Source organism: Crocodylus porosus, unplaced genomic scaffold (assembly GCF_001723895.1).
Source record: "Crocodylus porosus isolate Cpor-Errol unplaced genomic scaffold, CroPor_comp1, whole genome shotgun sequence".
Taxonomy (NCBI): Eukaryota; Metazoa; Chordata; order Crocodylia; family Crocodylidae; genus Crocodylus; species Crocodylus porosus.
In genome coordinates, this window is record NW_017728925.1 from 9,943,103 (window position 1) to 9,970,825 (window position 27,723).

General features: G+C 43.5%; 1 protein-coding gene and 1 long non-coding RNA gene across 17 annotated transcripts in view; both read right to left on the minus strand.

The window, feature by feature from the left end:
• Window positions 1–615: 615 nt before the first annotated feature.
• The window catches only part of DNM1 (dynamin 1), a 102,087-nt gene continuing 74,979 nt past the window's right edge, over window positions 616–27,723 (minus strand). For 4 of the 16 annotated variants that reach the window (XM_019540716.1, XM_019540711.1, XM_019540713.1 and 1 more), the window contains 7 exons: window positions 19,686–19,795; window positions 19,121–19,232; window positions 17,533–17,544; window positions 14,403–14,573; window positions 13,952–14,193; window positions 13,345–13,563; window positions 616–2,714 (listed from right to left, as the gene is read on the minus strand). In XM_019540716.1, the coding sequence (XP_019396261.1) occupies window positions 2,642–2,714; window positions 13,345–13,563; window positions 13,952–14,193; window positions 14,403–14,573; window positions 17,533–17,544; window positions 19,121–19,232; window positions 19,686–19,795 (939 nt within the window). In that variant the 3' untranslated portion in view covers window positions 616–2,641. Of the gene's footprint in view, window positions 2,715–8,286; window positions 8,324–13,344; window positions 13,564–13,951; window positions 14,194–14,402; window positions 14,574–17,532; window positions 17,545–19,120; window positions 19,233–19,685; window positions 19,796–27,723 lie in introns of those variants that run through there. The other 12 variants (XM_019540722.1, XM_019540719.1, XM_019540718.1 and 9 more) reach the window with 10 other exon arrangements.
• The window catches only part of LOC109313911, a 13,648-nt gene continuing 6,256 nt past the window's right edge, over window positions 20,332–27,723 (minus strand). The window contains exons 2-3 of the long non-coding RNA XR_002102179.1: window positions 22,040–22,045; window positions 20,332–20,636 (exon numbers count right to left, since the gene is read on the minus strand). This is a non-coding gene — a long non-coding RNA (uncharacterized LOC109313911). The remainder of the gene's footprint in view (window positions 20,637–22,039; window positions 22,046–27,723) is intronic.

Consider the following 27,723-nt stretch of genomic DNA (forward strand, 5'->3'; position numbering starts at 1 on the left):
TTCGTATTCCTACAGGCCCTCCAGATGATATCCATGCTCTTGTTCAGCTGGAATAAACAAAAACAAAACCCAAACCCTGTTTTAATGACCTATTTGTCTAAATAGCTAAAAAAATTTGCCTTGTTGCATGATTAGACAAGTGCTCAGGGCTCTGCCTGAGAATCATGTTTGCTACACCTCTGGTGGTCAGATGCAGTACTGTATAGTAGAAGGCTGGTCTCTTTTTTTTATCCTGCAAGTAGGAATACTCAGCTGTTTGAAAAAGAATGAGGTTACTTAGTGTGTGATGCTCTTACCAGAAACTCTGTGCATTAACATGCTTGGAGAGTACAGAATCCCTGATGATTAGTTTCCTTGTTGAGAAACCCTTTAAGAAGTGTTCTCTGACCACCATTTCCTCTGTATAGCATGATGTCAGCCCCTTTCTGCTCCCTCAAGTGATTTTTAGCACATCTCTTATTGGACCAACCGTAATAGCGTTAGACAAGCTGTTTTTAAGTGAGAACGCCCGTTTGTGTGCAACTTGCTTATTAACCTTCTGCCCCCTACAAAGACCCACCTCTTTGGGACAAAGGGTTAAAATGTTATAATTCACATAAATCCTGAACACGCCCAGAGAGAGAGACTGTTTTTATTCTAGTTGTGGAATCCTTCATTATACAGAAATAAAAGTTTATTTCAGCCAATAAAGAAAAAAAGTGACAGGTAGATCACAAAGTGCATCACAGTTACTACCAGCACTGAGACACCTCACCCACAAGTCTGGGGCAATACAATAACCCAACTGTACACAGCAGAGAATTTAACAATCAGCTCAAAAACTCAATATCAGGATTCAGTTAATTTGCTCTGTGTGTGTGTGTGTGTGTGTGTGTATATATATAGAGAGAGAGAGAGAGAGAGAGAGATATTTGAACCTACTTAAGTTTATTTCCTAAATTCCACATGGAAGCACAAATGGCTTAAAACACCTGGACATATATAGATTTTGATCTTATATATATATATATATATATATATTTATAGATATTTATATAACAGTAAGGATATGTTTCTCATTACTACAATATACTTGTTTTTATTCCTTTAAGCAACTGGAAGGAAAAAAAAACCGGTTTCACTAGAGTCACAGCTGATATGTGTATGTCACAAAATACAACAGAACAAGCCGTGTGTGAGATGCAAGTCAAACCATTCCAGGACAGAACAGCTAAGAGGCAGGCAGAGAGTCTCAGAGGGAGCAGGGCTACATGTCAAATGGTGGTTTTGGACTCTCTGGGCGGGAGGGACTGGCCTTGCCTGGCCGGCTGGAATTTAAAGAAAGAGACACAGAAGAAAGAAAATAAAAAAGGGAAGAGAAAAGGGAGGGAAACAAAGCAGTAAAAAAAGTTAAAATACAGACAGGAACCGTCATTCAAATGTCAGGCAAAGTGGATCCATAACAGAAATAAAAAACAACAGTGCTGAAATAAGAGAACTTAAATCTGAATCAGGGCTGGCACAAAACCTGCAGGAAGGGTGGTTCTTTGGCTCCAGCAGAGACACAATGTTAAGGATACATGGGATCAATATAGTTTTAATACTCTTAATTTTTTTTTCCTTTATACATATGACGTTAAAAAAACCCAAACCATTAAGACAATGAATTATGATTTGTCATGGTTACAAATTTCCCAAAACACGTACCATCTGCATGCAAGAAGAAAAGGCTACTGGAATTGCACTGCTACCCAAAAAACAGTGAACAAGAAATGTGCTTATCCAAAAACAAAGAAATTGCAATAAAACATTTCATAGCAAACTCCCTGAAAATGTCTGCTTGTCCATTTGCATAAGGGGGGATCAACAATTTATTCCCCTCTGTTTCTGGAAAGTCTGTCAGAGGCTGTGATGTGAGCCAACTATTAGCAGAGGCCAGTGGGTCTCCACCAGCATCATCTCCTCAGCTATAAAGGAGGGCTGAGGAGGAAGGAGTAAGTCCATCTGCTCCTTGCACCCTGAGGTGTGTGCTACCTTAGACTTTGCTCTCTAGGACTACACCGATCTGCAAAGTTCCCCCCTTCTTGATCTCCCTGCCTCATTTTAATGCAAGGTTGATTGCACTGTTCCCAACAATATAAGTTTTGCACCTTAAATGAAACCCACACACTGGACATTTCACCTTTGTTACCAATAATGCCACATGTTTTGACAGTATCATTTATTATTCTTTCGAATCGTGCTTTGTCGTCTTTACTACAACAAAAGAAAATAGCTACAGATTAGTTCTAGGTGCTGAGACACTACAGCTAACCAATGCAGGCAAGACACTTTGTTCAGGCTAGACCAGGCAGGCTCGGTGATTGGATGGGCAGCTGCCATTAGGGCTTCACAATGCCCCTGCAGCCGATCGCTCCAAGGAGCCCATGTACTTCAAGGTCCTACACCATTGTACGAGGACTATTCTATGCTCACAAAGCAATACAGGACGCACGAGAGAAGACGAAGAGCTCAATCACTAGCTAGCGTTTTACGACACACCGGGAAGGGGTGGTAAGAGTTAAAGATGTGGGATGGATGAGAGGAGTGAATGTGCCTGTGGAGGGTGGGGTGAGAAAGCCATGGGCACAGCGCTCTTCGCCAGCTGTCTACAGGCCTCAAGTTATAAATCTAAGAGGGACGGTTCAGCTGGTCGGATTATGGTGGGTCGAGTAGGTGAGGCAGGGCCCTTCCTGCTGTGAAAAAGCAGAAAACAAAAACAAAAAAAGAGAACACACACTGTGATTAGCATAGCAGTCACGGTCACAATCATGCATGCTTCTCCACTTCATCTGAACCAGGCAGAGGGACTGAATGAGGACCTTATTTTATGATAGAGAGTTACCCATAACAACAATGGGAATCCATGGAAAAGGCTTGCCATTTTGAAAGTGGATACACATTGAATTCCCTGGTCACCATTAATAACAGGGAGGAAGGAATTCATTGTGTAGCTATTACCACCTTCTGTCTAGAAATCCTCAAAGCACAAGAACTTATTGCCAGTAACTCTACTGGCACAGAAATGGGAGTCGAGAAGCATGGACACAAAAGAAGCTACCATATCAAGCAAGTGGCATGGATGGTGCCCCCTAGGAGACGCTGTCATGGAGGTTACAGACTGCTTTGGAGAGCATCCTTCCTCTGCACCAAGGCAAGAGGTGATCTATGAATTTAATATCTCAACAGTTGGGAGCATTTGAGAGATTAGTCTGCAAAAACAAACTTGATCCTTTTGTTTCTATAGTCATGTAGCCTAGCAAATATGACTTCCACACTGACTTAAGGAGGCAAATTTGGATTTGTGATAGCCGTTGCGATGTTTGAGACTTGACTTCATTAGCTTCTACATTTTGACTATTATAATAAGTTGAATGAGCAGCAATTTGATCTTAATGGAAAGGAACATACTTAGGTGCTACAGAATCTACTTCCTAAAAGGGCATAGTCTCCTTCTCTCATCTAGCCAAATGAAAAGGAAATTAAAGGGTCAACATCAGCTTCAAAATATAGGCTTTTTTAGAAGGAAAACACACTGCATATTTTCTCAACATAGACACATTCCTTTTCTTTTAAGTCAATGAAAAACACCTGTATAGATTTCCTTTTAAACATCATCCCCTGCAGCACATGCAACCAAAACACATCAACATCCTCTTAGTGCAGGAAGACTGGAAAATTAAACTGGTCAGCACCAGGCCAGCTCAAGCAAATAAGGAGTCCCTGTTGGTACAGAGTTTGCAACACAGAAGAAATCTTAAAGAATTCATGACCTGACAGTGTCATATTAACATGAAACCAAGGTCCTCTTGTTACTGAGGTTGTTTGCATGGCTACAGTCTTGGAGTTGACAAGCTGTACCGTTGTAAATCTTATTTTGCACTGGCATATACCAGGGGCAGCAATTATTTGGTCCTGCAGGCCACATAGGGAATTTTGCTGAGCTGCCATGGGCCAGGTCAGCAGCCCCCTCCACAACAACCCACCAAAACGCCTTATGTGCGACTGGGCTGCAGGTGGGTGGAAAGTGGCGTTTGGGAGTGGAACAGGCAGGTGAGGCTGGGATCACGGGGCAGGGTCATGAGGTAGTGACAGCATGGGGCTGGGGCAGAGGGGAGAGTCGTAATCCACCACCCTAAGATTCTGGGATCTCCCCAGTCCCACCTGCCCATCCCAGGCAAATGTTCCAACTTATATATATCCATCTTAAAACTTTCCACACAACTCTCTGCCAGCCCACAGCCCCTAACGCCCGCACAGGTCCCACCCCGGCAGTGGGTGTGGGGCAGATGGGCTGGGGTGCCTGGGCAGTGAACCTGGATCCAGGGCTGCCAGGAAACGGAGTCCAGCTGCCGCACTGTCCCACATCCCACCCCCACTGCATGGCAGGACTGGCTGCACTTGTCACGGCCTAAGCCGCCCCTCACGCCTGGGCCAGATGGGACCAGGGGACCTGCCATTGACCAGGCAAAATCCCTCTGTGGCTGTATTTTGCCCACCCTTGGCCTATACTCACAAGGTAGCTAGATCAACATAGTTACAAGCTCCCTAGCCTAGATAACTAATCAGTTAAAATCAAAACCTAATGGACTTATGCCCAATTCAACTCTGGATTAAGCAGGAGCATCTATACCGATTTGACCCTTTATCTGCCACCTGAGGCAGTTACGATTTGAAACTTTTTTAAAGTAACTGCTGAATGCTGTTTTTTCTTGGACGCTACAAGGCTATTTATAATGCAAAAGAAGCCACCACTTTCCAGGATGCCATACAACAAGTTACTCTTCCAGTAAAGTAATACAAATGATGGCACTGAGCTAACTTGAGAACTATTCAACATCTGAACAAGGTACTTAAAAGTCACACTATTGAACAGAGGAGGAAATTGAGACAGAGGGAGATGACATGACTCAGGGAAGGGATGGCATTGGCCTTGTTTTTGATGACGTCCTTAGAATGTATACATCATCTTTTATAGCTGCTGCCTTAGTGTCTTACCCAAAGCCCAAAGTCAGTGGAAAGACTCCCATTAACTTTAATGGGATATGGACCAAGTGTTTAGCAAGGTGCTATTGCTCTGTGTCACCTACATGCTACAAAGTATCTTTCCAAAGGCTAAGATGCCTATATGCATTTCAGGCACAGTATGCATCCCATCTCACAGGATGAGCGCCAAAAATAAAATAGTGTCTCAGCCTCTTGACCCTAACAGTGCATGCAAGATTGAAAGGTGAAATACAGAAAGAAATACCATATTTTCTTGCATACAACACATACCTTTTCCACAAAAATCAGCTCCCCAAAACTGTGGCACATGTCTTAAGTAGCGAAGCTGTTTTCTTCACTGGAAAAGAAGTATGCCTGGAGACCCTGTGGCTGCTGTTTATGTCTACTACAGAAAGCTGAAGGTACAGTCCTATGTTTACCCTCTCACATCTGTAGTTACTGGCTGAGCACAGTAGCTTGTGCCTGAAGCAGCAAGGGAGCTGCTAGTAGCATCTGGATGAGACTTATGCCACGGACACAATACTTTATATACAGGAACTTATATAGATAACTACTTACAGTAAAAACTAACCATCTTCCTCCTGTCCCTGCGAGGGTCTGGGGCCTAGCCTTGTGCAACACAAAGCAAGTCCTCCTGGGACCTGGGAACGTAGGGGCCTAACTTTACTGTCCATGTGTGGCAACAGGCAGCAGGAACTTCCTACGAGTTCCTGCTGCCTCACCCAGACAGTTCCCTAAGATGCCACACATCCTGGACTCTGTGATTCCAAGAGAACTTACTTTAGGTCACACAGTTGGTCATGACTCTGGAAAAATCATCTTTTCTGCATTCTGTGTTCCAAAAAAACAAAGTGTGTTTTATTTGGGCCAGGTTATTTGCAAGAAAATACAGTAGTGCATAGGCTGATGCCCTTTGCTGCTTGCCTACAGCTCTCAGAAAGTGCGGTGGTTACTACCTTTTGCTTGGTTTTCTTGCACATCTTGACTTTGCTCTTTTCTTCTGGAGAACTTTGGTGAGACCTTTAGAGGACCTGATGGTGACACCACAGGAGCTTGAAAAAAGTGCCCATCAACAAAAAAGGGAAGGGATACTATTTCTCTCAGAGTCCAAATTCTCCCCCCTAAATAGCTAGCCTATAGAGACTTTGCTCAAAAGTCAATTTCCTGTGGTGATGTCATCCAGATCCTCCATATATTGCCAAAGTTTTCAGGGCCAAGATGGAAGTTAAGTGCTGGGGGGATAAGGTGGAGAATAGCAGAAGTCTTAGTGAAGCTGTCATCATACATCACTAAATTCAACTCTCTTGGAAACCAATAACAAAACTTTCTTCAACTGAAAAGAGAATGGAATTTAGCCCCAAAAGGAAAATGAAGGGGCATAAACCAAATAAATATTTTGTTTCCTTTGCAATTTGCCTTTCAATTCATATGGAAACCTAGAACACTGACCTGTCCTTTCTAGGAAATGAAAGAACATCACAAGAAGGCTCCTAATGATGGGCCTAACTGATAGGGCCAACACTTGGATTTTTTTCACCTTAACTGCAAAAAAACCAAACCAAACAAAACTATTGCTCTTTGGATTTAGGATCAAATGAATGTTTTTCTAGATGAGTTCTGATTTCTTTGGTGCTCTTAGTAAACCAGTTCAGAAACAGAAAAGCCTCATAACAGCGTGTCCCAGAACAAGGCATAAACAATCAAACCTCCTTTCTGAGACTCTCCTAGAAAAGCATTTCTGTTAGGGCTTCCAGTGAGGTCTGCCTCAGGCAGAGGACTGGAGAAAGCTGGTACCTCTTCTAGCACATCTGTGCTGAGTCATCAGTAAGGAGGGATGAATGAGAGAGATGAACTTCTCAAAGCAATGCGTTTACCACCGAACATTCACTGTATTGGTTCTCTGTGATGTGGTGCCTCTCAGCCTTCTGGACAGCTACATGCAACAGTAACACAGCCACCATTCACTATGAGCTGGTTGTGAATTCTTAAGGCCTGACCCAGAGAGTGAGAGCATCTGTGATTCCCACTGATTTCCATAGGAGCTGAGGATACTGGCATAATCAGGCCCTGTGAACTCAACAGGAACTGCAGATGATCGGCACCTTTCAGGGGCGGTTGAAAAATAATGCACATAAAGAGAGAAGAAGAGTGGCCCTCCTCAAATGCATCTGTCCCACAGCTACCCCACTCTACTTTCCCCACCCCCCTCTCTCTCTCTCATTAACAAGTGCCAGCAAATCTCAGAAAGTACAGGCAGCTTCCATTCAAGTCCATTTCTTCACATCATGTCCTACCCTGGTTAATATTTACTTAGACAAGAAGTTCAGCACTTGAGTGTAAGGTCATCACAATGCTATACACCTGGTTCTTAGACACCTTGCTAATTTGGTGTTCACTAACTACGTTGCTACAAAGTGCAGGGAGAGAGAAAGAGAGAGACAGACAGACAGAGAAACAGCTAAGAGCTTTGAGGCAAAATGGTGGAGGAACATGCCCTCTTTCATGGGCAGAAGGATGGGGACAGAGGGGGGGACATCCGGAAACAAAGTAGGAGAAAATCTAAGGCTTGGGGTCAAGAGGAAAAGGTATGAAGAAATGTTTGTTTCTAACTAGGGTCAGGTAAATCAGGTGAATGGGAAGCAAAGGCAGGGTTGCTCCGCATCTGCATTTAGAAACAGACATCCCTGTGCTGTTAATGATTCAGAACCCTGCCCTCTCTGCCATGGACACCAGTTGGGGACACAAGAGGGCACCTTTGTGGGCAGTCACTGAAATGTGAAAGAGGAGTCTCAACCCACGGCCCCCCATGTCTCTCTGAGGAGCAGAGATAGAAAAGACCTACAAGTTCATTTAGTTCATTGCTCTGTCAGTGTGGGATTAAACCAAATAAGAGGAAACTGCTCTTTGCCTTGTCCCTCCATGCTCTCACTCTCTCTCTCTCTCCCCTTTACCCCCAAACCAGACACTCAAAGGTGAGGTTTTATTCTCCAATAATCTTTGGGGAAAAAAAACCAAACAAACAGCAGTCAATTGCTGACGTTTCTCCCAGTTCTCCACAGCTCCAAAGAGCTGCTTATTCTTTGCTTGGCCAGCTTTTCTGTTCAAGACTCCTCCCTTCATGGAGCCCTAGCAAAGATGGTTCACTAGACAAGGGAATCTGGTACTACATAAGAACCAGGAAGGAGAGGTGAGCAGCAGAGTGAAGGGGTGGAAGACAGAAGACACGCTAACTCATGCATTTCAGGGAAGTGCAAAACGTACCGTGGCTGTCAGTCCTCAGGGGTCACTGATAGTGATTCTGAAAGACAACACGAAATCAACATGGCAGTTCAGACAATTCAAGGCGGAAGCCACACAGACTTCCAGGAAGGTGAAACACAAACACAGACATACCGTGCTCCTGCACAAACAAAACCATGCTTGCTTTCCCACACATGCACACTGACAGCTATGCACACACATGCACTCAGCTGCCTGGAAATCCATCCATCCACCCTCACAGCCAGACCAACACAAAAGCACAAATGTGCTACCCACGTACAGTTAATTGTGTCTGTACCTACCAGATACCTAAACATACCTATCCATATGGAGCGGACTGCAGTCTTATAGTCACTTCTACACATGTACATAGAGGCACACACCTACACAGGAGCATACAGACCCTCACATGTGCCCACGAAGACAAACACCTATAAGAACACTGCCATGCGTGCATACACATCCATATTCAGAGTCAGTGGCATATTAAATCGAACACACACATTACATATACATAGAACCCAGACGCACACTCAGGCTCCTGGGAACCTACTAACTCTTAGATTCAAAGAGCATCCATACATACTTATGCTACCCCAAGGACCTATGCACTTTAAAATACACTTACGGACTCTTATAAACCACTGGCAGGTATAGGCAATGCGGAAGTGCTGACAGCTGGGGAGCACAACTCTGCGTTGCCGCCACCACTACCCCTGCTGCTGCTGCATATCGGGTCCAGCTTGGCTGCAGCCCCACACCCTACCATTGCCACAGAAAATCACACTACCACCTCCATCGCTGCCAAGCCCTGGGTCCAGCCAGGCTGAAGCCCTATGCCCAGAGCCCCATTGTCAGCACAGAAGTCTGGGGGGGTATGTTCCCCCCATATTCCTCTGACGTGTCGCCAGTGCTGACAGGTACGGGTCTCAGGATTGGGCTGGCTGATCTGCAGATCTCATTGGGGATTCAGGCTTTCTAGTGATACTGCAACACTAACTGATTTAACACTGTTGAAAGAAATAAATCTGAGGAGAAGGAAAGAACAGAGATGGCTATTGCGTTATTCAGGTCAGGGTCTCAGCTACATCCAGAAGAGAAGGAATCAAGAATCTAGATTAACAGACTTTAAGGCCAGAAGAAACCACTAGAACATTTCGTTTTTCTCTTGAACAACACAAGCTATAAAATCACCCAGTTACCCCTGTATCGATCCAGATATTCTTTAGTCAGACATAAGCTATCTTCCAAAAAAGGCAGCTAGTCTTCATTAAAGATATCAGTAGACACAGAATCCAGTCCACTTAGAGGTTGTTCCAGTGGTTAAGTTGTTCTAGTCACCCTCACTGTTGAAATGTGGACTCTATCTAGTATTAGTTAGTTTGGCTTTAACTCCAGTCACTGTTTTTTGTTATGCCTTTCTCTGTTAGCTAAAAAGACCTTCAGTACCTGGTAATTTAACCAAGTGAAAGTGCTTAGACACTGTAGTCAAGACACTTGTTGATCTTCTTTGCTATGCTAAACAGACCAAGTTCAGGTTCTTCACTGTCTGAATAATTTTGTGATTCTTCACTGAACACTCTCTCATTGTTCAACATCCTTTCTGAAGTGTGGATATCTGAGCTGGGCAAAGTATTCTAGTGCCATAAATGGGACAAAGAAAACCTTTCCTAACCACTGCCACGCACTTTATACACTCAAGGCTCACGTTAGCCTTCTTTGCCACAACACCACACTGGAAGCTCAGGTTCACTGAATGGCATCCAGCTGGTCAAGATACTCTAGTTATTATTGATCACTACTCTGCCCTTATCATCATTCACTACTCTGCCAATCTGTCAGCTGCAAGCTTAATCAGAAGTGTTTTTATATTTACTTCTAGATCATTGATTAAGATGTCGGATACCATCAAACCTAGTACTGATCCCTGAAGAATTCCACTAAAACCGCCCTACTATTTGATGATATTCCTCACTGACAAATGCTTTTTGTGATCTATAAACCAACCAGTTCTTAAAGCATTTAATGTGCCCTTTAATGACACTGCATAATGCTCATTTAGGGTGTTACTATACCTTGCTTATAAGTCAAACACATTACAAAACTGTAAGTATAAATGTTGTATCTGTGCAAGTAAAGAAAGCTTATCTCATCAAAAAATAAAATAAGGTCCGTTTGTCAAGACATCTTTTCCATAAATAGAGGACCTTGCACACAGGTCCTTCATATGCGTATGCTCAGCACACAGGTCCTTTATAGGGGCAGGTCTTTTCGCATTGTTTCCAACATACTGCAAAAATGGGTCCCAAAGACGCATGTTGCTGGTGACTACAGATGTATGCAGGAGAGTGATAAAGAACTGCTAAAGCCCCTATGGTCACAAAGGCCAATTAAAAAGACCTTGTTTGTTTGAAGTATGTTTGAATTACACTAAAGAAAAACCCTTCTGTTTAAGAAAATGGACCGTGGTGAGTTTGTATGTGACAACAGATGCGTGAGTGTTTGTATGAGTGTGAGCCCAGAGATCAGAGAGTGCTCCAAAAATCTCTACCCTCAAATTCATATAAAATTAGAAGAAGGTGAATATATCTATATAGAACAGGTGTATGCACACACATATATACACACACGCAAGCATTCATGCTCATGCATGCAGACACGCATACACAGATACATCTGAAACTACACACAATTCCTCTCACTGCAACTCCTATAGCAGGGTCCACTCCTGCTATAAAGATGACAAGCTCCATTTCATACTCAGACATCCAGTGTAATCCATTCAGTGAGGGAAAGACAGGTGTTAAAAGAAAAGCAACAATGAAAATGGCACTTGTTCACCCATGGCAGAAAGACCAAAGTCCAGGTGATAGCAGTGAACTTTATTCTATATACAGGAGAGAGGAGAAAGGGCCAGGTGGCCACCTGAATTTATTACTGCATAGAAAAAAACCCAGTGACAACTGGGGTATAAAGCCAAGGGAGGAGTCTACAAACAGCTGGAAGAGCTGAGGAGGGGAGGGAGGGAAGGAGAAAGAGCGAGAGAGTGTGAGTGAGCATGGCTTCACTATACCTTTGGAAACATTCCATCCCCTCCGAATTAGGACAGTGAATCAGCACAGACCATAATCCCATTTTTACCCCAATGGCAGGAGATGATGACTATTCATTCTTGGCAAGTGTCTAATCAGGTTTCCCTCTTCTGGTCCAGCGTTTATTCAAACCCTCTCTGCTCCACTTAAAGGGGAGTAAGACCTATTACAAGAGGGGCAGTAACATAAGGTGGTATACAAGGATAGAGCATCTTCTAAGAGGAAGGAGTTTGACTTATTTCAAGCTATTCAGGGTATCCTACCAGGATGGATGGGGTATATAGAATATTTTTCATGAATGAAGGAAATGAAACACACAATGTGTGAAAGCGAGAAAGATGGAAGTAGAGGGAGAAGTGTGGGAAATGTACAAAAAAATAACAGAAAAAGGTAAGGCACATAGAAAGCAGGACAAGAGCACAAGATACACAGCAGAAGCGTGCAGACATCCACAGGCACTGCCAATGGGATTGCTACCCTCTGTGAGGTGGCAGTGAGACGTATGTGGACAAGTCACCGTGAGAGCTGTGTTAGGAGCCAAAAAAAGGGACATGGTGAAGGCACTGAGAAGGTAAAACCATTTGCACGCTGAAAGAGCCAACAGAAACTGATCCTCCACCTCTTCATCCACCCCTGTTTCTTTTCTGGACAGTGCCTGGCAAAGAGCTTTCCCTTGTTGAAAAGGCAGCACACAGAGAACCAGAGTGTTATCATAGCAGAGACACCAGGCATCCTTGGACATACACCGTCACAACCCATCAGATAGGCTGTGATTACGAGAGGTGGGCAGCCTCTGACGTACAACATCAGCACCCACTAGAAACGAGGCATTTCCACAGTGGAAAAATCTTCTTTATACTCAGACAGGAAATTCTGGTTCATTACTTGTTTTACCATTCTACTTCTTTTGGTTCCTTGGGTTGAGGTGAAGGACCCAAATACTAAAATTACCTTGGTTTTGCATCAGCTCCTTCCTAACGCTCCCTTAGCAATGCGCTTGTGGCTGGAAAAAGATGCCTTCTTATCCCGGAGTATCAGAATTATACACATGAAACTAGACTTAAGGGAGATCCAGCCCTGCAATACGTATAGTGATGTGTGAAGTTGTATCCCATGAGCTCTGTAGCATAGAAAGTGCCCTTGGGATTCATAGTTCAATTGAAGGAGTGATATATGTGAGTTTGTGGGAGAAGGACTCTCCCTTTCCACCATATGATTTTCTACTACTCTCCAAGCCAGATGGGCAGTGGCATAATTAGAGCATTGACCTGGGGCTGGTGGGTAGGCAAAAAAAGGTTCCTGCTGGTGGGCAGCCCCATGATCATAATTGGGATTGTGGTAGCAACCAGAAAATCACCACTGCCCCTGTGTCTGGTTACACCCTCATGGTGCTGCAGATGGGTACCAGTTGGGGAAGCAGTGGCTAAAAGAGGGGCAGGATACAAGGCATCTGCACATCCTGGATGAAGTCCCTTCTTCCTCTCTTTTGAAACGGCTTGCTTTTGGAGAGGAAGAAGAGCTGATACAAGGTAACTTCCCAGATACGGCTGGGAAGCTACCATGAAACACATTCTTCCAGCCACTCACTGCAGCCATTCCTGGCAATTCTGGGTTCCACAGATACCAATGTTATTGCTTTGATTAGGCTTGTATGGCACAATGTCCCTTCACTACACATCTCTCTGGCCCTGACTGAAGTCTATGTGGAGAAGAAGATGACCATATGTTTCAGAGAACTGCCTCTTCCCTATCTCTCTTATACAAGCAAAATCTCAGTACATGAGAGAGAAATAAAGGAAAAACATGATCCCAACTGTAGAACTGAGTCAAACACATAAGGGAAGGCTTCACATACTCCAAATGACACCTTCCTGCTCTGTGAGCCAAGGTGAAGGAAGCATGGCTAGAACTGCTACCTGAAATTTGGATTTTCTCCACTTCCGCATAATAGCATTTCAAGACTTACCTGGGGACACCAGGAGGAGCACGGTTGGGCCTAGATGGAACCTGAGGTGGGGGCCCAAAAGGATCAGGGGAGGCACCCGGCCTGGAGGGCACAGGGGGAGCACCACCCAGTGTGGATCCACCAGCAGGAGGAGGTCCAGGAGCCGGACCTCGAGACAAAGGTCTGGCTGGTGGAACAGCAGGAGCTCTCCTCTGTGGTGTAGGGCTGGACGTAGGAGACCTAACAAACAAAGAGAAGTTCAACTGCAACCACAGGCACGTATGATAACCCATGTCACCTTCACATTCCATCCTGCCTTCAGTACCACTTCAGTACCCATTTTGCCTTCTCCATTCTCTCTTCCAGATACCTCCAACCCTTGAGTCACCTTCCAAATCCCTCAAACAGTCTCCCCATAGGAAGAGCATCCAGCAGCCCAACATCTCATGCAAGACCCCAGCAGTCCCTATATACATTTTCAAGGTCCCAGCACCCTCCATGTAAAACTTTTAGTATTCCAAAACCTTTCATCACCCTGGAAGCCATCATATTCCAGAAGGAGGCTCCATCTGACCCTTAAAGAGGCATCAGGCAGGTCTGTGGGGCTCTCCCCCTGAGCCTCTGGTACCTGCGTCCAGATGGTATGTTCTGCACCTGCAGCCAGGAGTCGTCCACCGGCGGAGGCATCGGGGTGCTGATGGTGGTGGTATTAATGTCCCCTATGATGTTGAGTGCCTCCTTCAGGGCATGGTACATGCGCAGCATCTCATCACGCCGCTGGGCCTGCTCTGCTGACTCTTCCATGAGGGTGTTTTGATCTCCACAAGAATACAGGTTTGCCAGCAACTCTGAGTGGATAAAATCCTTGGTCTGTAACAGGGCAGAAGAAATGGAATCATAGTAACAAAGCTTCCTCTAAATCATTACACCTCCAAAGGCTTCTTCTCTACTCATCCCTCTTTTAAACTTATTCTCTGATCTACCTTTAGTTTATCACTTAACTCTTTCTGTCTATTTCTCTCCTTTTTCCATTCAGTTTCTCCCACATTCCTTAGAGGGATGGGCAGCATGATACCTACGTTGTTTATCATGAGATGCATAATGGTCTTAGGCATGAGGTCTCGGATGGTTTTGTTGACAATTCCCATGTAAGAGTCCACCAAGTTTCTGATGGTTTCCACTTGTCTCTCCAGTTGAGGATCCATGGAGTGCATGAAGCTGTCTGAACCATTTTCCTCCGTTTCACTTGCCTGTAAAGGGAGCACAGAAGGGAGGAGCAGGGATTGGAAAGAGTTAAGACAACTCTTTAAAAGAAAAGGGGCCACAAAAGCAAACAAGAAACAACTAGGGAGAGATTGGGGAACTTCACACTGCAGCACAGGTTGCAACTCAATTTATTTGTTGTGTTATAACAACAACTCCTAATACGTTGCTCAGCTTGCAAAGCCATTTAAAATTTTCCTGGTTTCAATTCAGAGAAAGGACCATAACTGAGAGTTTTGTGTTAGCACAATCCATCCTACCTCCATACAGAACAGGTAGCTAGTGGACAAGTGGCAAGTCCAGTTACTAAGCATCTTTAGTGGCATGCAATTTGCCTTAAATCAGTCATACCTATTGTGCCTTTGAATAAAAATTCATTCAGGAGGTGTGCAAGCACACGTGCACAAGTGCATCAGTGTGCTGGGATGGATGGACTCAAATGGTGTATGCAAATACAGCTAGTGTGTGCAAGAGTTGAACCCCATATACTAGTGTATGCAAGGGAAATGAATACCAATATAAATCAGTCATTGCTCCAAGTAAATGAACCCAAATACACCACTATGTGCCAAAGGGCAAATTAATATAATTACATACATGTATTGTCTGTGATATGTGTATGTGTAGGCATATCTGTATGTATTTATTCTCAGGTGTAAGATGTAAGCATAGCATGGCTAGATTGATACCAGGATACTAATATCTGGAAGCAGTGTTAGTTAGGATTCCAGTTCCATCAGTCAGCTCAGGCTGGAACTCTAAGCATGTGATGTTTTCTTCCCTGATAAGAGGAGTAGGGGAAAGGGTGCTATTTATAAAACAGTTTAGTACTCCCCGATATCTCTTGCTATCTAGCCAGGTATGTCTAATTTGCCCATCACTGGGTGCATCTACATGTGCGCTTTAATGCACATTAGCTTGTTTTAGTGTGCACCAAAGCATCACAAAAAGTATACTTTGGCTAATGCACATTAATATTAGGCTAATGCACCTTTTTTCTAGTACCTTACAATGGAGGTACTAAATTTAATGCTTATTAGCAAAAGTGCACTAATGAACGTGTAGACGCATCAACCACCAAGCTAAAAATCACAGTGGAAGGAGCAGCTATAGCTCTAAGAAGGGGTGCTCATCCTTGCTGTTACTGTACCTGACAAACAAGGGGAATGAAAGAACGTACATGGTTTGGAGGAAGGGACAAAATTAAATAACTCATAAAGAGGGGGTGAGTGATTGGCTGCAATGCTAACTCTCTGCCAAAGGGAGCTGGAGTTCTACTGAGAAAGCCCTTGACAATGATAATGTAAGGAAGAATAGCTTCTTTGCAAAACAGCAGTTTATAAATCACAAAATGCTCAATACCTAAACATGGTAGCACAACGAACAGTCAGGCCTCCCTAGACAAGGAAGGGGTTCCAGGAAGGGAAATGTTTTTAAAAAATGATGCACTATGAATAAGATTTTTTTAATCAAGAAGGCTGTGCAAGCTTTTCATTTTCATTGCTGAGCCATTTCCCCTCAATATTCCATACAGTCAATACTTCCTTTTATTCCAATATTCCATACAGTCAATACTTCCTATTATTACTTCTTACCTTTGTAATGGCCTTCAGCTCAAAAGATTCCAAAGTACCTTAGGAATTTTGGACCTGATTCTGCAACTCTTGCATACATTCATATAGAGTGTTTGTAAAACGTTACAGATAGAACACTAGCATTTTACACTATATTTGAATTGCAGTAAATGTCTACGTAATCTGCAGGACAACAGAGACTCTGGCCTAAGGTTTACAGGACTGGCTCCTGCTTAATATCTGCTGGTTAAAAAGCTGTAGGGATGTTCACTACAATCTCCTGTTTTCATGCGATTATAAATCCCTGAACATTTCTCCATTTGGCCTGATGTCTTCCATGCCTCTTTCTGGTGATCAACAAACATTAACAACAAACCTCTCTGTGAAAAGGGGAGCCCTAATACTCCTTGCATAGATGGAGAAACTGAGTTAAAAAGCGTTTGTATAGTTAGCGTCTTTTAGTGAATCAGTGGAACAATCCAGAAAACAAAAAATAGGTCTTCTAACTCTAAATCCTGAGGCAAAACCACAAGCACCTCTTTTCCCACATGAAAGCATTTTGGGATTCTTTAGCAAAGATATACATGCACATAGGCACAGAGTGAGGAAGACAGAGATCCCTTTACCCATAACTGCAATACAACAGACAAGACAACTATCTCTAGAGGGAAACCTGGTAACTGTTTAACAGTGCACAGCAGCACAATAGCATATTTGAAAAGGCTCATCCATTTGGGATTAATTTAAATTCAGTTTTCAAAGCAGGAAGGATGTTGCTGTTCATATATTAATATGTTATTTAAAATCTCTCTTTTTTTTTTTTTTTTTTTAATATTCCTCTTTCAAACTCTCCAATTTGAAAGACTTGCAGCAGTTTAGGAGATGGAGTAGAGCATTATACTGTTTCCAACTGGAGGGAAAACAACCCAGTAAAGAATGGATTATTTTCTTTTATTCTGTCTCTGTTTCCCCTCGGTTTTTTTTGTTTGAACTTCTGCTGGAAGGATTTTAAGTATCCCCAAAGGGATGGATGGTCCCACAGCCTAAGAAACAAAGGTTTAGAGAGCTGGAAATCAGACAGGACGACTCAAAAAAGGAGGATAAAAAGCAAAAAATAATGTTCTGATGAGATTCAGAAATCAAACACCAAAGAGCAGTGATAAAAAGAGAAAAAGGAGAACCCAAGCCAAGAACAGAAACAAACAGCAGATGAGCTGACAGAAGGTATAAAGAGAGGGAGGAGGAGCAAATGCCTCTCAGGAAACAATGACAAAAAGGAAAATAAAAAGGAGAAACTGAAAAAGAAAAACAAATCAAAACTAGCCGATAAGAGCCCCCAAAGGGCAACAGAGGTAGAGATGGTATCACTTACTTTGTCTTTGTCCTGGGCAGGTCAGTTTGAGCACAAAAACCACCAAGAACAAAAAGGGACAAAAATAAAAAAAAAAGATTTTAGTTGATTTCAGAGGCAGAAGCAACTACTTACAGTAGCACTGAATGGAACTAAGGCTGAAACCCCCTCAAAATACAAGCCAAAGGGATTAAGTCAAGCTCTGTGCCACTGAGGCCAAATGGATTGGTAACTAAATTGAAACAGTCAAAATGGGAACCTCTGCAAAGGAACATGGCTCATTAAGCATGGATATCAAGGGAAAGATACTTAGCCATAATAGCTTATCATTACTTCCTCCTCAGATGGGCTCTTGCACTCGAGTATTGATAGAAATTCCAATACTTCAGAAAAGTATAAAATATTCCAAATAATTCCTTTGCAACACCAATAGATGAGACATGTCCTTTACTGAGCATGGACTATGCTGCTCCTGGGTCTGGTCCAAAACCCAGTGAAGTCACTGGGAGTCTTTCCATTGATTTCAGTGGCTTTGGACAAGCCCCATAGTCTCCCTACTCCTCAGCTGCTTTCCCACCAAAGTGGTTATAGGATAAAAACCAACCAATGCAAAAAATGATCTTCAAGTCTAGGAGGAAAGATGGATGAACCTCTACCAAGAAATACAAGTGTCTTAAAAATTGACAAGTCAGTAACTATCTATTCTAATGGCAAGCATTTATAATAGCTTTCCTCACCCTCAGAGACTGAAAAGCCTCAGGCCCCTCTCGGTATCAGAGTGTACAGTATGGTATATAACATACTGCTACTCGGGATATTTTTTTTAAGAGAGAACTGAAGGCTGGTAGTTAAAGAATTACAGGAAAATGTCAGCAGAAAACAACATGGCATCTCCATGGCACAAGAAACCTTTCTACCATAGGGGAATAAGACATCTAACAAGAGTAATATAAGAAAAAAAAATTCTGAACAGAAAACATAGTGCTAGCAAAGCTATAGAGCTCTTAATCAGCAAAGATACTGAAAGGTTATGACTCTGGTTACCATTATGCCTCAGTCTGGGGGAGACAAGCCATCAAGTGGTAAGGCAGTTAGGATTTCAAATGCTGTGCTGTTTCTCTTCATTTTGGAGCACAAGCCCAAAAGTGTGGAGCCAGAGTAATATTTGCAGGAAGATTCAATGACTCCTGTCTTCTCAACTTTTCTGAGCAGAGGAATGTTTGTCACTGTTGAGCTAAGCTACTTCCACAATCTGTCTAAGAAAATCTCAAACTATTGGACATACAGCCCGTACAAGAAAAGAAAAAAAAAAATATATATAAGAGCTAGGTCTGCCTTCTCCCACTTGAAAGTTAGTAATGGCTTAATTCTACCCACCCCCACCAAGGGAAGAAGCAGTGCTTACCAGAGGATAACGATAGCAAGAAATTCTATATGCCACCCAGATCTACCTGCCACAAAAGGTGACAGAAATAAGGCCACCAGAGTGGGTTGTTTGCGTGGGTTTTTCAATAAAAAGAGGCCATATTTCAGAGATTTTTCCTAAGACACTTGTACTTGTTTCTTTGTCATATCCTGTTATTGCTGACAAATCAAATTCCCAACTTACCCCAACACGTTCTGGGTAAACTCCTGCACGCAAGAAGGAAGCTTTCCAGCTGTCAACCTCCTCCTGGGTCTCACAGGCCAGCTCCAGCTGCCGATAGTCTTTGTAAACGTTCCTAAGAAATGAGACAGAAAGATTACTTCACTCCTCCATGGCAAAATAAACCCCTCAAAAACCCATTTGCTCATCTCTACCAATGACCCAGGCACCAGACCAACTCAATCATAAAGAGACTACTCTTGGCAGACTTGAGAGAAGGATTCCCTTTTTGAAGTCATTCACTCTTTGGCTTCTTCACACTCTACTATAGTCCCTCTAATTCCTGGGACCTTCTTTATTAGCTCACTGAAGAAAGTCATGTTGAACTAAATCTTTAAAATGTTGAGGACAGACAGCCTGGCTAACTGAAAGCTAGAGTCGCACTGCATGGTACATGCATGTTTCCTAATGGCATACCCATCCCATTTGGACAGGCCATTACTTCCAAGAGGTCCCACCCATCCACTCCCTCTCCTTTGGAAGAGGAGTCTGGGGCACGGCCAAACATGTTCCGGAGAAAGAAAAGCACCTCTGCTCAGTGTTGAAGAGAGCAAAGATATGTTTGCTGGACATGAAACCTTTCTCAACATCCCGCAGCTTCAGGTTATCCACTGGCAGCATGTATTTCTTCTCCTTCTCCTGAAAGAAGAGGAAGAACAACTAGTTATTCATTGCCACAAACAAAGCCCTCATCTACTCAAGGAGTCAGTCAGCACAGCTGTCAAACTGACTCCCCCATTTGCTCCAAAATTCAAATCTCCATCGGTCAGCAACAAGACCCTCCTCAATTTCCACATCCCCCCTGACAGTCAGTCAGTGACTGGACATTCAAAGCACAACCCCTTCACCCCTTCAAGAAGTCAGTCTCCAATTGGGTGCTCCAAGCACAGCTCCCATCCCTTCAAAGCAACAGTCAGCATGGCCCTCACCGCCAAGTTTCTTCATTCCTAAAAGCGGCCAGTCAGCAGGGAGATGCTCTCAGTTTAAGTCCCCCATTTCCTCAAAAAGTCAGTCAGCAATGACCCCCATATAGCTTAGTCAGAAATGATGCCCTCGCTACCCAGCTCCCTCATCCTCTCACGTGGTCAGCAACAGGCCTATGTGTTAGGCAGGGCACTAACAGGCTAAGCCCCTTCCTTCATGCAGTCAGCCAGCAACAGGGTCCTCACTGCCCAGCTCCATTACCCCCTCAAGCAGTCAGCCAGCCACAAAACATTCACAGCTTAATCTCCCTTTTGTCTCTCAGGTGGCCAGGCACAGGGCGCTCAGCCAGGCATCTTCTTCTCGCAAGCAGTCAAGGCATCTGTACACGTCATCTTTTTTTGCCCTTTCTTGCACTCCGACAGTGTGACCGTCTGCACGAGTGGGTTTTCCGGATGTTTTAAAAGTCCCTCATGCATGAAACTCCTCAGACATAGCTTAGCTTGGCTCTCTGTGAATTAAAGCATTACATCCATGGATTCGTTATGTGCAAACACAACTTGACTCCACAATTGTCTCAAGGAGTCAGTCAATCTCACAGACAAATTCTCCAGTTCATTAAAAAAAACAACACAATAATGTTTTGATGAGATTCAGAAACCAAAAAAACCAAAAAATAAGCAGGGAGTCTGACTCCATCATTGCCTCAGTCAGCAAATAAGCCTCTTCAGCCCCCCTCCAAAACCTTGTCCAAGAATCAGTCAGAAAGGGGATTTCATAGCTTCATTCTACTACCCCTTTAAGATCATCAGACAGGCTCTCCCAGTTCTTTCAAAGAGTGACCAGGCACTCGCAGGCCACCTCTTCCAAGACCTCAAGCAGCCAGGCAGTGCAGGGGTCCCCACAACCCAAATCCCTCACTCTTTCAAGGAGGGAGTCCTCCCAGCTCCACTCCATTATGCTTTCTAGGGGTCAGTCTGCAAGGGGTCTTCACTGCCCAACTTCCTTTTACTTTAAAGAGTTAGTTTAAAGAACGCTCAGAGCAGGGCTTTTCCATCCCTTGAAATTAACTCTAAGTTTTAGGAATCTCACCACCTGGGACCTCAGTTCCCTCAAGAAAATCAGTAAACAACAGGCCCCTGGTAGGGGGCCATCACAGTTTAGCTCCACCATCTTCTCAAGGAATGAGTCCGTAAGGGAATCTTACAACACCTTCTTGTGAGTTAATTGCAAGGGTTTTTCTTCCTTTGAAAAGACAGTCAGTGAAAGGGTCTGGACAGTTAACACCACTGTCTCCTCATGGCATCCACCTGCAATGAGGTTCTCACAGCCTAACTCCTGCTCCTGTTAAAGGAAACGGTCAACAACCAGATTCTCATAGCTGGGCTCTTCCATCCTTTCCAAGGGTCTGTCAGGAACAGAGACCTCACAGGCAGTATTCTTCATCCTCTCGATGAACTAGTTAGCAAGGACAGCCGGATTCTCTATTCTGCCTAGGAGTCAGCCAGCAACAAGGTCCTCACAGTCCAAACACAGGGGCTACAGCCTGGTTCCCTCAACCCATCAAGCAGCCTGTCAACAGTGGGTCATTCACAGACAAATACCCTCATTTTCTCAAGGAGTTAGTCAAAAAGGGGGTCCCTGTAACAAAACCCCTTCATTCCTGAAACAAATCAGTCAGCTTGGCAAACCTCCCAATACAACTCCCTTATTCTTTCAAGCAGTCAGTCAGCCAAGGGACCCTGCTTTCCAACACTATTGTCCACTACCTCCTAATTCAAGAAAACCCGTCAACAGGGAGGCAATCAGAGCCTGGGTCTTTTCATTCCTGCAGGAACTCAGTCAGGGGGCCCTCAAAGTCCAAATTTTTCATCCATAACATGAATCAGGTCAGCAAGCAGAACTTTGTAGTCTCAATCACAACAGAAGCCCCTCAGAGTCAGGCATTAGCTTGGGCCTTACAGCCACCTCTGCCGTTCTGTCAAGAAATTCAGCTAGCAAGGAGGACTTCACAGCCCTGCTCTGTATCACTTCACCAGCAACTGGTCCTCACAGCCTGGCTCCTTCAGCTCCTCAAGGAGTCAGTCAGCAACCAAGCAGTCACAGCTCAATTTTCCACCCCTCCAAGAAGTTAAGTCAGCAATGCTGCACTCTCTGTACAGCATCACCATCCTATTAAAGCAGTAGTTCTCAACCTTTATGGACTTGAGGCACCCCTCCATAACTTTTGTGAATTGTGACACCTGTTTTCAAAAAAATAATGTATATATTATAATACTTACCTCCTTGCAGAGGGGCCAGGCAGGGACAAACCTGAGTTTATGAATATCTCACACCCTGTGGCACTCTTCAAAGGATCTGGGAGCAGCCAAGAGCACGTGGCACTTTGGCTGAAAATCACATCCACTGGGCCATCTCAGTCAGATACCTTCATCCCCTCAAATAGTGATTGAGCAATGGAGCATTTACAACCAAATACATGATTTCTTTCTATCTAATAGGTTTAGGATTTTATATCACACTCGGTGCCTTTGTATTTGTTCTGCGCTTCCTTCAAGTCTCTGTGTTAGAGAGCCTCTCTCAGTGACCAGCCACATTCACAATGATCCCATTCCTATTCTTCTTTTTTATCCTACATGGCACATGGCTTTTCCCACCCCCCAATTCCTCATCCCCTAGTTCCACTGAAATGCAGTGGGCTTGTCAACAGGTGTGCTTTTTTTAATGCTCATTAGTCTATTTTAATGCACATTAAAGCATCCCAAAAAAACCATGCACTTTCACTAATGTGCATTAAAATAGGCTAATATGCCTTTTTTCTATTATCTCTCAATGGAGGGCTTTATTTACACCTGTAAGTGCCACAGCACTGGGTGCTTTGAAAAGTGTCTGGCGCTGCTATGTTTGCAATTGGCTATGTGGTGAAATGCGCATCAGAGCAAAAAAATGGCAGCAGTGCACTTCTGAACTAAAACACTTCAGAGATGCTTTCGTTCAAAAGTGCACCACCGCCATTTTCTGCATGCCGATGCACATTTTGCTGCTTATGCAACTGCACACGGCACTGCCCAGTGCGCGCCAGCTCACAAGAGGAGCAGACTCGATTAATTGATTTTCCATGCCTCCATGGATTAATCCATGGAGGCAGACTCAATTAATCGAGTCTGCTCTGAAGCAGCAGATCTCCGGCGTGTCACGGGGCAGAAAGGTGTGTATAAGTACCCAGAGATACTCAATTCAATGCGCATTAGCGGAAGCGCATTAATGAACATGTAGATGCACCCAGTGCCATTTTCTTGTAAAGTATCACCAGCCATCTGATTTGGGGGGGTGTTAATTGTTTGTTAGTCCTGAGTTTAAATAACTCAGGTGTGATAAAATAATGTCATCATGGTTGCAGTTAGAAGACTTTTCCCTAGAACCCTTATTCTTAGGGTTCTAGGGAAAAAAACAAGTCATTTGACATGGAGACTGATAATTTCTTTAGTCCTTAGAAGAAACTAAAACCCATTTCTCTTTTAGAAGAACTTGTATATCCAATGCATTCTGCTGCTTCATCCCATACCATGAAAAGATTGTTTTTTTAAAACAATAATAGTGATTTACAAAATAAGGCACTGCAAGCTTAAACTGCAGCTTTATGGTTTCTATGGTATAGGGTATTTTAGGACCAAATAAAGACCTTTTATATGGAAAATTAGTAACAGTCTTCACTGAACATCTGAGCCACTGTCTTTCTTCTGACTAACAGAAGCCCAGCTGAGACAAGCTGTTGGCCTTGAGAAAGAAATGTTAAAAACAATGCTTAATTTTTAAAAAAAAATAACTGATGATATTGAATGTCTGATTTTTTGTGTGTCCAATTTAAAAAAAAGAGATAATTTTCAGAGAGTAACATACCCACAACTTTCTGGCAATTGGCCCTCTGTGGTGAGGAGACCAGCTAAGCAGTAAGGCAGGCAAAAAAGGACATAAAATTTATACCAATAAAGTCACTAGCCCTGATGGTTCTGTTGTGCTCTCTCCCATGGACTAGTTTAAAGTCCCACCACTGTAGAGTCACAAAGATATAACAAAGCTTAATTCTGAAATCTGGTTTCAGAGATAGATAATAGTTGGTTGATTTTTGGAGTACTTTGGCTTTAACTGTAAAAAAATTAAGAGGGACAACAGAATCTGATCTTCAACAGGTACAAATATGGAATGATTCCAGCCTTAGTTAGAGTAAATTTGGATTTACACCAAACGTAACAGATGAATTTGACCCACTGTCCCTACTTGTGAGCATACAATTCTAGCCAGGTATTGTTATAACAAAAATGACCAAAAGGCGGAGCCATCATACCAGCATCCTGAATGCATCATGGAGGTACCCAAGACTCCTAGGGAAATGCAGAGTATGAGTGTGAATGTGTACACATGATGCAACTGTTCCCCCATGTCTAGTTTGCTCATCAATGACAACCTTGGATGGAAATGTGAAAAAATGTGATCCTTCACAAGGGAAAGCAGAATGGAAAAGGCAGGCAGGTTGTGAGAAAGGAGCTTAAAAATCTAAGCAGAAAAATATGGGAGCAGAGAAGCAACTGTAAATGACGACACTGCTGACACGTAACTGATAGATGGAATCAACTTTCAAAAAAGATGATCCGGTCAGTTTAATGACCCAAAGACTTTAGTCAGCTCACCAAGTTTTATAAATTGATATCAGCCCTTCCATGAGCAGCTTACACATCCACCAAAATGGTCACGGCTGTATATGCTACAATATTTCCAAAATAATATAGCATGCAACAACATGTTCCAGAGACTCATGTGTTTTTCAGGATACACAGAACAGGTGTTATGTGGTCTGGAGAGCCAAATGAAAGGAGTGGCATTCAGGTATTAGTTCCTTTGGACTTTGTTGAGATCATCAAGCAAGATAAATCCCAAATGAGGGGAGCTGGGTTTTTGTGACGTGGATAGCTGTTGACTAGGGAATAGCAGAGACCTATAAAGCTCATTTCATTTTCTGGAAGTCACAAACAGTTTCCAGACTGCAATAAAACTTTCAGATGCTACTGTTCTAGGTTAGAGTTGAACTGCTGACCTAAAAGCAAATGCTACTCACTGCTAAGCTGCTCAGCCAGCCAGCTTCCTGTCCCTGAACCACCAACCTTTCCTTAGTGAAACTACCAAAGTATCATCTATATGCTATCTCCAAGCTACCAGAGAGAGTGGCTTGTACAAGGATGCCAGGTAAAAGAATAAGACCTTGGAAAGGCTCTGTCTCTTTGCATAATGTCAGGAAAGTAGGTAGCAGCTGAAAGAAGAAACATTCTCTGGCAAAACAAAATCAAGCCACCAAACATTGAGGGGAACAGAATGCCTCCTGTCCTGGACAATGAAATATGCGATCTTCAGCCTAGAGCCATTTGGTTTCCATTAAGACCCAAAAGCTCTTTCCTTCATCACATAGGGATTGCTTCTGTGACACTCCCAGCTTCCCCATGCTGTCACTCCCATATGTCAGTACACCAGTGCCAAGATTTTCACCTCTGGGAACAGATGCTGATCTCAGCTGCAGCAAAATAAATCTAAAAAATGTCAATGGTATTAGCATTAGGACCAAGTGCTAGCCTGACTAAAACCAATGAAAAATCTGGCTTAACTTTAACAATATCAGGATTTGGCATTCTCTCTAGGTTTACACCACTGAAACTAAAGGCAGAATCTGGAACTTTGACTCAAAGGACAGTAGAAGCCACACATCAGAATAAGAATTTATACTCAGAGTGTAGAAGGAACTAATATATTAGTGCCAGGCTTCATCCTCATAAGCGCTGAAAAAAGTGAATTCCACCATACAAAAAGCTAGTACTAGGTTCCCAAACTCTGAGGGCAGCATATCTGTGCCCTGGAGCAAGATTCAAATTCATATCCTCTAGTCCAGCAGCAGCTAGACTCACATTCCTGTTCACTAGTGTAAGATTTCAATTGTCAGTCTCGGGTGATGAGAGCCATATAAAAGCCAGAGCACTGATGCCAGGATGTAAATCCCCAGACTTCAATATGATGTATACAGACACATTAAGCCACTTCTGCTCTAGCCCCCCCGTTTCACCGCACCTACACCCCTCTCTCAAAAATCCTAGCTCTATTCTTTCCACCTTCTCAGTTTTCAGCTCAGCCTGTTTTATATCAATGCTCTGACTTCATTTCCTGAATGTAGAGACAGGAAAGTGTGTAATGAGCTGCCGAGGGCTGAGCCTTTCAAAGATTTGGCTGAGGCCCTGTAGCATGTGTTAGCAATCAGGCAGTATGTGCGGTGGCTGAGACATCGCAGAAGCAACTTAGCCAGAGTGGGAGGGGGCTCTTTCCTCCAGTTTGATAGATGCAGAAGAAAGTCAGAGCGGGAAGACTAGGTGCCAGGACAGCCCAGGATAGGGGAATTGGCTTTGTGGAATATGGTTCAAAGTCCTCAGCTTGATTGAAAAGGTCTGTGTTGTTCATCACGCCTGTCCTCTTGGCTGTAAGGCAGAAAAGCGATTGTAGCAAAGGAAAGGCTGCACTCTTAGCTGCACAACATAATATTCCATGAAACGGGCATATAGCTCAGGAATGACTGCACACAGCTGAGAGGTATAGCAGAGGAGGTAATGTGTTGGGCTGCAGAAATTAGGAGGCTTGAAGTGCAAATATTAGGGAAGGAGTATTAGGGTTGTAGGGTCTCATAAGACCTGATCAGTCTTGCACCTTTTAAGGGCCAACAGTCTTAAATGTAATCATAATGCTTGTGAGGGGGATCTGGACTGCAGCAGAGGTATTTTTTTGCAGGGGGAAGATTTAGGGAGCTCTCACAAGAGGTCTACACTTTGAGTATGCCTTGAGGCAGAGTTCCACAAACACCACCACAGAAGTAGAATTTGAGTCAAGACAAAGGTGAAATTTATTAGCCATTACCCTTTTACAGAAATAATAGATTCCTTAGGGCTCTTCAAATTGGAAAGGCAGTCTTCTTTCTTGGGATGGACAAGGCTGCAGGCACGTCTACATGCATATTAAGATGCTTTTCCTAATGCACATTAAATTTAGTACAGTACCTATTGGAGGTACTAACCAAATGCACATTAGGCTACCCTGTTGTGCAGTAACAAAATGTGCATAGTTTAAGTGACACTTAATGTGCAGTAGCCTGTTTTACTGCGCACTAGTGTAATAGCATGGTTTTTTATGCGACACATTAATGCACAGTAAAATAGGCTACTGAACATTAAAAGTGCACTTGTAGATACACCTGGCATCAGATATTTAGTGTTTTCAGGCGTAGCTCCAAAGGAAGATCTATCCAAGACCAACAGCCCACTGCAGTTAGTTTCTTAGCCAACAGCACTCAAGGAAGTGATGTGGCCTGCATCACATAGTCACCTTTGACTTCCCAGGCTGAATAACCACATGCCCACTTCCAGCTGGCTCAGCTGGAGGCAACCTTTGGTATAAAACCAGAAAAGGGCTTGAACTGACCTCCAGAACCACAGTAAGAGGCCTTAACCACTCTGCCAGATTTCCCCAGACTACCTATAAAATATCTGCCTCAGCTAAACATTACCCCATCTGGAGCCTCTACTATGCAGTCAATTTTCTCAGTGTTACATTCAGCAACA